The sequence below is a fragment of the Tupaia chinensis genome, unplaced genomic scaffold, assembly GCF_000334495.1.
Source record: "Tupaia chinensis unplaced genomic scaffold, TupChi_1.0 Scaffold000161_1, whole genome shotgun sequence".
Taxonomy (NCBI): Eukaryota; Metazoa; Chordata; class Mammalia; order Scandentia; family Tupaiidae; genus Tupaia; species Tupaia belangeri.
The window spans coordinates 2729223-2741235 of record NW_006159632.1 but is presented as its reverse complement, the minus strand read 5'-3'; the positions used below and the strand labels follow the sequence as shown (position 1 = coordinate 2741235).

The following is a 12013-nucleotide window of genomic DNA, read 5'->3' as shown; positions in this document are numbered from 1 at the left end:
CTGTGCGACAACCCGGTGTACGCAGCTACAGTTTCTGGGGGAGGTCGCTGGCTGCCACGCTTCGAAGCTACTATTTTCCATCATGGCCTCTCACATAGCTCAATTTAAAGATGAAATAAGTCTCTTTTAAAAATAAGACTATAGGAGCCAGCAGGTGGCGTGGTGGTTAAGGTCCTGGACTCCCGCATGGCAGACTGCAGTTTGAGCCCTGGACCTGGTGGCTTGAAAATCAAACCAGGAGCATGTGCGTGTGTACCCAAAATCCCAAGAGAAGACTGGAGGAGAAGGGATGTGGCATAGCCATCCCTCCGGGGCTGACTTTTCACTTTCCCTCTGTCTCTCTCTGGCAAGCATAAGTGCCCTATGGCAAAACCTAAAAAAAAAAAAAAAAGACTATAAATGACGACACTTTTAAAGTAAGAATTCTACATTTGTTGAAATACTTCCCAGACAATAGTGCTATTTGATATTACCTTTAGTTCTCCATTTATCAATGTAACTGGCCTATTTAAAGGAGTCAAACCCAGCAGCTCCTACCTCGCACACCGCTAAGCCAGTAACTCACAGCACAGAGTTGAGCCGTTAGGAAACGTTTGACTTCCTTATAAAGTCAGGGCCTCAGACATCCCAATGGCAACCCTAACTCGGGCACAGGGCACACCACACGGGCTGCAGGAACGCCGTGACGAGTGACACGTGGCTGCACACGGACCATTACCTGAGAGCAAGGAGCCCGTCCACACCCAGGGCTCCGCAGCGTGGGACACTCGCCAAAGCCTTGGAGAGAGACAAAATGGGGACAGCGCTCCAGTGTCTGCTGGTCATCTTCCGGATGAAGCTGAGCAGAAAACTACCTGAGACGGAGAGTTCGACATGTCACAGCCGCCCACACACAGCACGGCGCTCAGCACCCCAGTCATCAGGGGACCTCAAAGCCAGGTGGGACGTCAAAAGGACAGGCAGTGGCTGCCGGCTCAGGCTGCCTTCTCAGAGCCCCAGAGGTGACACTGAGACCCCTTCAGAGGCTCAGTGTCACCGTCCCAGTCCCCGCATAGCACGAGCCACCCAGGAACCATCAGAGCCCCAGGTCAGGGCCATGAGCGCAAACGGCAACCGCCCTCTTCCCTCTGCCCAATGTCACCTCCTAATGCCTCGTGTGCGGCCACATCTCCCACCCACGACTGTGCCCTGCAGTGACCAAGTGTCTGTGACGAGCCCAGCCCCAACCCCAGGCACGCAACGGAGGTGCCAGACGGCCGTCGCTAGGTATGCTGCAGGCAAGGGGCCCCCCGGTGGTCCCTAGAGGTGAATGCCGGGCCTGACACTGAGACACTGAGGTGTGGTGCTCACGGCATAACCACCTTCTTCGCCAGTGGTTCTTTAAAGGAATCAAGACTAGCCATTTCCTACAGACTGGGCCGCGACAGAGACCCCACCCCGCCCCTGGCCTCTGAGCAGATATTACCAGTGGCCACCTGCCCCCTCTTCTCAGACTAAATACAAAGGGAAAAGTTCTTACCTCACACCGGGTCACTTTTAAAGTCACAAAGGTAGGGATGAAAGGACCCCAGCAGGGCAAGGCCGTGAACGGGACGCCCCACCCACCTGCCAGCTGGCGGGGACTCAGGACTCAAGCTTGCGGCCCTCGAGGGAGGCCCTGGCGCCCCAGGCCCGAGCACCCAGCCTTGGCCGCAGGGAGCCAGTGTCCCAGCAGCTTGCCCACCGTGGCCGGGCCGCTTCTCGGTCCTTCCACATTGGTATCGAGGGTGACGGCTTGCCACGAAGAGTGTCATGGGATTACAACCGTCTCCTAAACCCAGCATCTTTCTTCAGCCTTTTACTAACTCTTGACACCGACCAGCAGACAACTGAAAATCAGCTGCAGCCTCCGAGAAGGCCTGCACTTACTGAGATTTCTTCCACACTACTCGTGCGGGGACTTCAAAAAATGGGAGGACGCAGCTCAAGTGTGAGTTGTTCTGGGACAAAAATGTCTGAACTCCATGCGTAATACTTCCGTGACATGCATTTCCATGCACTTTTTTTTTTTTTTTTGGAGAGGTTTTTGCTAGTGGGCATGTGTGCTCGCCAGACAGACAGAGACAGAGAGACAGAAAGGGAGAAATCACCCCCCAGGGGGGATGGCCATGTCACAATCCCTTCTCCTCCATTCTCCTCTCGGGATCTTGGGTACTCACGCACATGCACCCGGAGTGAGTTTAAGCCACCGGGTCTGGGACTCCAACCGCGGTCGACTACATGGGAGTCCAGCAACATAGCCATTACGCTAACTACTGGTCCCTCCTTGCACCTTTTGAAGTCCCCGCATGCACACTGCCTACAGTGGCAAACGGAGTGTCCCCGTGGACCCCTGTCCAATCTGACATGCAGTGCACATCCCGTAACAAGAAGGCCATTTTGAAAATATTGGTTCTAATAGGACGGTGCTTTGACCAATGTGCTAAAGTTCTTTAAAAATTTTAAGCTGATATTTAAGAAAAAAACTCTTCCCTGACACGTACTCTTTATTTCTTCTGGAAGAAGAGAAACGTAAGTGACTAAAAACGTCTGCAATTTGCATCCCAGAGGAGCAGCACTTCCTGCCGGCTGGCCTGGAGACCTGCAGAGCAAGACAGGAAAATTCAATGTGAAAACCCGCTCATGAATGGGAATGCGGGACCTCGCCCACAAGGATGACGGCCCGGAAGCTTTCCAACAGAACGAGCAGATGATCTTTTTTCTAAACCTGCATTTGATTTTTCAGTAAAAGTCTGAGAATTTTTCTGGCTACATAAAAATGAGGATCTTCTAGGAAACAGGCTATGAGGTAATGGCCTCCTCTACCAGGTAGGCACATGGGTTTCCTTTCTGTGACACTCGTTCATGGGTACACACGGATCGGTCTTGCTAAACAGTGTCATAACAACGGCAGCCTGAAACTAGTAATAGTTCAAATTACACTTTCCCGTTTCTAACATACAACCCAGCGACTTTCAATCTTAAGTCTATAATATAAGAACACTGCCAGCTAAGACACGCGTCTGTGGCCGTCCCTTTTTTTTTTTTTGGAGGGGAGAGGTTTTTGCTATAGGGCGTGTGCACTTGCCAGAAAGACAGAGAGAGACAGAGAGACAGAAAGCGAGAAATCACCCTCCGGGGGGGATGGCCATGCCGCAATCCCTTCTCCTCCATTCTCCTCTTGGGATCTTGCGCACGCACGTGCACGGTGTGAGTTTAAGCCACCGGGTCGGGACTCGAATCATGGCTGACTACGTGGGAGTGCAGTGGCACAGCCGTCACGCTGACTGCTGGTCCCTCGCCATCCCTTTTGTAAGAGCGTGCCGATGCTGACTCGCGCCAAAGCCGCATGTCCTCACTGCCTGCCCGCCAGCAACAGTGTTATTAGCGGAGCGCACAGGAAGCTAGAGCCAGAGGCGTTCCGTAATGCACGTGTTTGCTGACTCTTTGGAAGCACCAAGACTTTTCCCGTGTTTTTCATGCTCTCCAGCTGTTGGGCTGCTTCGGAGAACAAGTAAATTATGATCGCTCATAAAGTAAAAAGCCAACCGAGCGTCGCTGTATTCCTTCACACCTGCTAGACAGAACTAAACGCTGCTGACTTCGCGGAGGTTACAAGTTTTGAAGAAACTGGCAGGTGGGCATTGTCTTCTTTGTAAAGGTCTAACAGACGACAGTACCCACCATGAATGTAACGAGCAGTACTAGGACAGTGTAACGTGGAAAGTAGGGACGTTTCTGAAGGCTAATCCAGAGCATAGAAAATGACCAAAGAAACGAGGCTTGGCGAACACGGACCCTCTTCACACAGCCAACCACTCGGAAGGCACGAGCGGCAGGATGTGGCTCTACTAGGATGGGGGCGGCCACTGTCAGCTACGGAAGAGCCGGCTTCGCAGGTGCCCGGCAGCAGGGCCTGAAGTTCGATGTACTGAGTTCTTAATACGGACAGATGAATGGACAGACGGACACTGGAGAAGGCACAGGCAGGTGGTCTGGTAAGCAGACAGAGCTAAGAAAGAGATGCACCCGTGTGCGTGCACGTGCACACACACACACACACGCGCACACGTGCACACGTGCGGGGAGGAGCAGTTAGTGGCTCTGCTGCGCCGTCAGCACTGGCGGAACAGCATGGAAGGGCACGCAGTCTGTACGAGTCTCGCGGCTTTTCCCCACGTCTGAAAGGAAACCAGGTTAAAGGGAAAAGCCGACAGGAGACGTGTGAAGTGCTGGTTAGCCAAGGTCGCTGGACGCCCAAGAGGACTGAGCAGAGGAGGGGAAGTGGCTGCCCCAGACGCCACTTCCAACAGCCCAGGAGCGAGAGTTTGAGTAGGACAGAAACCGGGAAAGCGAGAGGACTGTGACAGGGTGACAGGATGCAGGGAGGGCAATGATAGAGGGGCTCCTGGTGCCCCACCCGAAACAGGCTGGCACGTCTCGGCCGTCACACGCAGCACCGCCTTGCCGAGGAGCCGGTGTTTACCTGCTGTACAGAGAGCTCTCTGAGAGGGCGTCCATTAGTGGTCCAATAACAAACTAAAAGAAAAACAAAAACAAGACATGCAATCGGTTTGGAGTCGTAGGTGGAGCTGAGAAGCCCAGCGGTCAGAGTGCACGCCTGGGGTGCGGACACGCGTAGGCAGCCGGCCTCTCCCGGGGTGTCTTCGTTCTCATTGGACGACAAGGCACGGAGGGAACTGCCCGACCCGGTGAAACCCAGCACGTGAAGGAGAGAGTTCATTGCTGGGTCCAGAAAGAGGAAAGGAACCCAAAGAAGAGACCGGAAACACATGCTGGAAATAAAGGCAGCGACAGCGAGCACGGGGAGACCCCGAGAAGAGGCAGAGGGGTGCGGGCTGGACGCTAAGAGCACCAGTTGGAAGCAAGCTGAGACACATGAAGGCCAAGGCCAGGAAGACGGTGCAAGTGGAAATTCTACAGCACAGTTGCCTCGGAACACGCGAGGCCCTACACGCGAGGGGACCAGCACCGGGGCTGCCACGCCCCACACGGAGCGCTTGGCTGCTCCAGGAAGCCAAGTCCAGAACAAACAAAGACACTCAGGAGGCAGGAGGCAGCCTCTGCTTCAGACCGCAGCCAACATGTGGGGCTCAGGCCGGGGAATAGGCCAGGACATCACGCGGTGACTCGGAACCGAGGCAGCGTCACCAGGACACAGATGCCCTAGACCTGCCTTTCAGCTCCTCCACGCCCGACGCAAGCTGTTCCCAAACAGAGCGATTTCTCCCTCGCAGTGTAAGTTTCCGACTATGACGTAAGTGTTAACATGGAGAGGGTGGCTAGTTTACAGGACACGGAACCTTGCATACACGCTGTGGACCATCACTGGCTGATGGAGCCCAGGTGCATGTTTCTGAGTCTCACATACAACACAGCAAATGCTGTTACGCTGCACCTGTTCTCAGAGCAGGGGAGGGGTGAGCTGCCGTTACCTCGGAAAACGCGGGTGAAGATGGAAGACGCCTGGACCCGTACAGCTCCAGAAAGTGAGTAACGGCTTCCTTGGTCAGGACTTTGCTTTCGCTCTCCAACATTCTCTTGTAAATGCACACGTGCCAAGACGGGTGGAAGAGCCAGCTCCCTGGGGGACAGACAATGGGGCTCGGTTGTGATGTCCCCACGGGACCGGAAGCTCACAGCCACACGCATGCCGGCCACCCCAGCTCCCTGATCACACCACCAAAGCGAAGTGCTTTTTATCACACCCAGGGAGTTTAACTACCGAACAACCAAAGCAATCTCAGTCCAGGCAGTTTCACGGAGACCATGAATGTCACAGCTGCTCTAGGGCACAGAAGTCACGTGTGGCCCCAGGCACATAGATTGGAACGTTAGACTTGGGTGGCTTCTACCAACTCTTCCCTCACCCCTTCGTCCCACTTCTCACATATAAACTCCGCTGCTCAGGGCTCGTGGATAGCTCCCCCTTGCTCCTAGAATAAAATCCGAATGAGGCCTGGGTGGCCCCGAGAGCCCACACTGCGGCAGGCCCAGGTCCCTGGTCCCCCACTGTCCCACGGGCACTGCCTGCTCCTGCAGCCTACGTGCAGACCCTGTCCCCATGCACCCCACCATGTGCTCCAGCTCAGCACCGGCTGCTGACTCAGATTCAGAACCAGAACTCCTTCTTCCTGAAAACTGGACAAAAAGCGAAGACTACAGGGTGTGCGTCCCCCGCTCTCCCGGTGCTCAGCACACGCTGGACAGTCTGCTCGGCACAGAGCAGGGAGCCGACGGCAGCTGCAACGGATGGCACCTCACATGCTTTCCTCACTCTCTGAAATACCCTCTCACTAAGAAAAAGGCACTCGGCATTTTTAACTCATGACATTCTAGAAACGGTTTCATTATTTGCAGTTTACACCGAGACACCTGCTCGCCTCTGGCAATGGTAATTCCTCAAACTCAGTGATGCCTATTTTATTGGGTTTGCTGAGAGCTGTGGGTAGAAGGGTAGGTAACAGGACGCATACTGGGGATGAGCTAGTGAGGACTCTACAGGACTCCGTTGAGCCCTAGCCCCAGGGGGCCGCAGATGCCTGCGGTCAGTGGAACGTCCCAGTGTATCAGAAAAGCTGCAGCGACCGGGGACAAAGCTGGATTCCGGGGTCAAACTAGTAAAGCTGCGATTACGCAGGGCAGGCACTGAAAGCTGTCTGCAGGGCCAAGCGCGCAAGCAGGTGATGCAGCTCTTCTCATCCGTGTGGAGCCAAATCACGCGTGTCTGCCTCTGGCCGTTTCATGGGTCTGAACTTAATTTCCTAAGATGATCTGAGGAAGCTCCAGCTTCGTTTTATTTCTCCTAAGAAGGCCTCGCAGCACAGCAGTGATTAGGGCTTAAGACTCAGATTTAAAATTATATTTTGGAATTTTCTCTTCCTAAGAAGTCCAAGATACAAAAGAATTATTGAGATTAAAAAGGGGGGGCAGCACATGGAGTGGTAGTTAAGGTGCTGGATTTCTATGTGCGACCATGGTTCAAGTCCCAGGCCTGACAGTTTGAAAATTGTGCCAGACACAAGTGTGTGCTTGCCCAAAATCCCAAGAGGAGAACGGAGAAGGGACTGCAGCGTGGCCTCCCCGGGGGGTGAGCTCTTACTTTCCTTCTGTCTCTCTTCAGCAAGTACACACGCCCTATACCAAAAATAACAAAAACTTTAACATTGAAACCAATATAAGAAAATAAAAATGCAAAGTGGTTAAAATACGTAATTGGGGACCAGCAGTTGGCATAACAGCTATGTTGCTGGATTCTCATGTAGTCGACCGCGGTTTGAGTCCTGGATCTGGTGGCTTAAACTCATGCCTGGCGCATGTGCGTGTGTGCCCAAGATCCCGAGAGGAGAACGGAGGAGAAGGGATTGCGGTGTGGCCATCCCACCTGGAGGGCGATTTCTCGCTGTCTCTCTGTCTCTGTCTTTCTGGCGAGCGCACGTGCCCTACAGCCAAAAAAAAAAAAAAGGAAAAAACACGTATTTGTGCCAAAGGGCCGTCACTACAAATGTAGAATATACTCTCACTAAAATAAGAGTTCTTCTCTCTCGAGGCCACAGACTGACGTGAGCACAGATGAAATGAGGGGACGTCTAGGGAAGGCCTCAGGTGTGAGCAGCACAGCTGGCCTGAGCGGCAGCTGCCGGGGGGGCGCGACCTAACACCTTTCCTCCTGCAAACGTCTGAAATGCCGCATATGCCAATGTTCACAACAACACCCATACCTCTCAATTCTAGCAAACCCTGCAGCCACGCAAAACCAGGGCCTTAGAGACTACCTGAGCGTACAGCGAGTAGACTCGGACGCTCAAGTAAGGCGCGTCCAAACTGCCAGAGGGCCACACCTGGAGTGCGGGCCAGGCTCGCCCTTGGCGGCAGCATGGCCAGGTGACCGCATTTTCTCCCTTACACTTTCCTGGGTTTTCCCAGTGCTCTACAGTGAGCCCGTGCCATATAAACTGAAAATGCTATAGAAATCAAAGTAACGTTACCGGTTTCCTCTGACACTGCGCAGTCAAAGAGACCGTTTAGCTTTGGTAAGACTGGCTTTATAACATGTATCTAAAAATAAGAACAAAAACACAAAATCACATGAAATGAACATATTTGCTATAGGGCACGTGCCCTTGCCAAGGAGACGGACTTGAGTCCCGTCCGTAAGCATCTCATTATGCATGTGTAAGTATTTCAAAATCTGAAAACTGGAACACTCTCGTTCCCAAGCATTCTGAAGTGTGGTCTCCAGACTGGCACGCTCAGAGTCACCTGGGAACGTCTAAACCATGAAGTCTCAGGCCATCCAGACCTCCTGAGTCAGAAAGGCCAGGAAAGGGCCAGCCAAACCATTTACACTTCATAACAAGCCATCCTGGTGGTTCTGATAAAGTGTGTCAAAGTTCGACAATCCCAACAGGAGGTTAAACATAAGACTAAGCTTTTTGAATGACAGTTTGGGACAACTGAAAGTATTCGTTAATTTCCTTAAACAATGTACATTCTATTGTGATTACATCTACGCTCTTGGGTCCTATCATGCTGTATCCAATCTGGCTTTGCACTGCTTTTAATGACTGACTGTTTGGGGAAAAAAGAAACATGTCTCTCGTAGGGTTTGCTAAAATATGAGAACACTTACCTGATTTCCTTCCAGAGTCTCCATAATTAAAATGTAATTTTCCCAAAACTTTAGAAGCTCATCTTTTTTCTTCTCAGACCACCAAAACAGGCTTGGTCCTAACAGGGTTTCAAAAAGGAAATTAGCTTGTCATTTTGCAAATTTCATATGCTTCTTAATAACAGCAGTTCTTTAAATAATGTCACTATTACCAAGTGTGCTCTCTAGTAACGGAGAGTGTGTCAAAGTTTAGACAGGAAGGTTGGGAATCTCAAATGCAGTTTATTTATTTATTTATTTTTTTTAATTTAGATGACTGGGGGTTCTGGGTAGGAATGACAGGTTAGAATACATGAGATCTTCAAAAAGATCCCTCATACTATAAAAAACTATACCTAGATTAAAAAAAAAATCATACCAAGATAGACTCGTACTTTATTTCCATGTTTTCCACCAAGTTCTTGAAGCCCTCATATAAACTCCATTCTTGGAGCACCTCACCCTTACCACAGAGGATGTTTCAAAGGCCAAAGCCCAGAAGACCAGAGAAAGCCAGAGCGCAGCGACCACAAACACAGGTTACTGGGGTGTGTGGCTAAACAGCGGGGGTGGACGGGTCTGCACAGTCGGGAGGATCATACGACTGTATCTGAATGCAGAAACCCTTCCCATGCCTCGGGCTTGCACCCATATATACTTAGCACACACGAGTAACCTGTACTTCAGCTCACAGACGATGCCACAGACGGCTGCCCCTGGCTGGTCCGCAGCCCACAGACTGGGGCCCCTACGCCACCAAGGCTGGTGTCAGAGAACAGAAGGCCCTGCCACTACCTCAAACCCTGCACCGAGTAACAGGCTTCTGGGTCTACCCGGAAGAAGATCCCCATCCCAATAAAAGGCATCGGGGTTTGAGAAAAACCTTCGGGCTCCCCAGGCTTCCCACTATAACCAGGGCAGCCACCGTCCACCTCGGAGGAACCTGAAGACCAGAGTGTACTAAAGGCACACAGCCTCGGTGACAGCTAAGCCGGCTCGGTGGTGGCAAACTACGCCAACCAGTGCCCCACACAGGGCCTGAGAGGAGTCTCCCCCAGATCCAAACACTCACTCCTATTGCTACTGTCTCTGTAAGACAGAAAAAGCTGAGGCCAAAGCAGAGAGATAAAACAGAAAACAAAGCAAACTTACACCACCCAGCCATCAGACTCGGACCGACTTCAGTATGTTAAGAGCTAGTGGAGGGACCAGCAGGTGGCGTGGTAGTTAAAGCAGGGACCAGCGGGTGGCGTGGTAGTTAAAACATTAGACTCCCACACGGTTGACCGTGTGGTTAGAGTCCCAGATCTGGCAGCCTGAAAATCATGCCAGCTCCATGTGCATGTGCATGCATGCCCCAAGTCCCAGGAGAATAGAAGAGAAGGGGCTGAGGTGTGGCTGTCCCCCTGGGAGGTGGTCTCTCACTTTCCCTCTGTCCCACACTGGCAAGTGCACAGGCCCTTTGGCGAAGCCTTAAAACAGTAAAAGAGCTGGAGGGAAAGTAAATACACACACAAACAGACTGCAGATGGGGATTTTTCAGGGCTGGGAGACCATTAAACAAGTCAGACAGAAATGTTGTCCGGTGTCGGACATCGAGGGCCGTGTGACAGTCCTAGCAGAGGCGTGTGATCTTTACAAATCTCCATCAGGGAACTGCAGGAGACGGCCCTGCACAGGCACAGTAAGAAACCCAAAAAGAGGGCGATACGGACTAGAAGGCGAGGACTCGGGTATGGGGACGCCCAGGGCACTGTGAGGACAGGCCTAGGGTCGGCCCGCCTCAGACAGAGGCCGAGAGGCAATCCGGCCGGCGGAGGCTGTGAGAGGCTCATCAGAACTTACTAAATTCCTGATGCTCTGACATGGCATAGGAAGATTAAGACAACTGGCTGGGAACTTAGGGCAGAGTTTAGGAATCACAGTACAGAGAGAATCAAACAAATTTATAAATCATGTAATTACTCTAAACTTGCAGAAAAGGAGAAATAATCACAGCTGACCACACAGACCATCCGCAACTGCACTTACACAGCGATGACCTTGGAAAGGAGGGGCCGTGTAACCAAACAGCTATGACAAGGGATTTTTATGATACAACTAAGATACATTGTGTATGTATGTGTGTGTATATATATATATGTATGTGTGTGTATATATATATATGTATGTGTGTGTATATATGTGTGTGTATATATATGTATGTGTGTGTATATATGTGTGTGTGTATATATATGTGTGTGTATATATATGTGCGTGTGTATATATATGTATGTGTGTGTGTGTGTGTGTGTGTATATATATATATATATATATATATATATAAAGACATAGTGGTAAAAAAAAATGCTCAGTAAGAAGAGGTCCAAGTGCTTTCTGACTTGGAAGAAACCGGCAAGGGGCAGAAGTACTGCTTATGCATAAAACTCTGAAGAATAGCCTGCTCTTTAAAATAAGTGTTTTAGCTTTTGTAAGTTTTTAAAGCATTTTCCAGTGAACACTCTCACGAATGACCACCTATTTGTGGACTGTCTCAAACACTTACTGTCTAATGTTTTAAAATGATATGAAAACTAATATAACTTTAGGCAAACACAAATTGTGTACCTAAACTTTAAAACGTCAGCCACAGCTGAAAAATGTTCTGCTACCGAGACAATTTCGAGTCCATCTAGTGGCGCCAGACTTGAGACGTCTGTGGTGTGAGCATGGGGTCCCCTGCCCCACAGTGCCCCCAGGCCCGGCTCCCTGCAGGAGTGGTAGGGCGCACAGCTCAAATCGTCAAAAAGCAGATACATAAATCCTTCTGCCGCATTCGACTCAATCAAGGCAAAAGCACCCTCAAAAGGTCGACTTATGACAGGTGTTCAAAACTCTCAGGAAATCCTGCTCCAGGCGTCACCAGTGGGAATGCCCAAGCACGTGGTGGCCTGGGTGCAGACTGACCGCGCTGGCCAGTGCAGGAGAGTGGCCTCTTGCGACCGGCCGGGTCCACATCTGCCCATGGAGGTGGGCCTTCGGGACTGCAAGCTCCTGCCTCCTTCCCAGGTGAGCCGGGTGCAGGGTCCTGACGGCAGCGATGCGTCGACCCATGCGGTCCGGGGACTGGGGAACTGGGTTAGAGGCGCACGGGGTGGTAGGGCCATACCGTCTGGGTCCTCAGAGCCGCAGGCGCAGGCGCAGTCATCCTGCCCGGCCGACACGTCCAGGGCGCGCCGCAGCAGGAAGCGTGCGCGCTTGCGCGCCAGGCCGTCCTCGGCGCAGCCCAGCCCCGCCTGCACAGTCCTCCAGAAGCGCCGGCAGCGCCGTGCGTCGGGGCCCGCC

At 51.9% G+C, this 12013-nt stretch overlaps 1 protein-coding gene across 1 annotated transcript in view; it reads right to left on the bottom strand.

The window, feature by feature from the left end:
• The window catches only part of TARBP1 (tRNA guanosine 2 -O-methyltransferase TARBP1), a 46110-nt gene that overhangs the window by 32307 nt on the left and 1790 nt on the right, over nt 1–12013 (bottom strand). Inside the window, 7 exon segments of the mRNA XM_027770858.1 lie at nt 719–854; nt 2523–2620; nt 4505–4557; nt 5475–5623; nt 8028–8097; nt 8672–8769; nt 11838–12008. Coding sequence (XP_027626659.1) covers nt 719–854; nt 2523–2620; nt 4505–4557; nt 5475–5623; nt 8028–8097; nt 8672–8769; nt 11838–12008 — 775 coding nt within the window.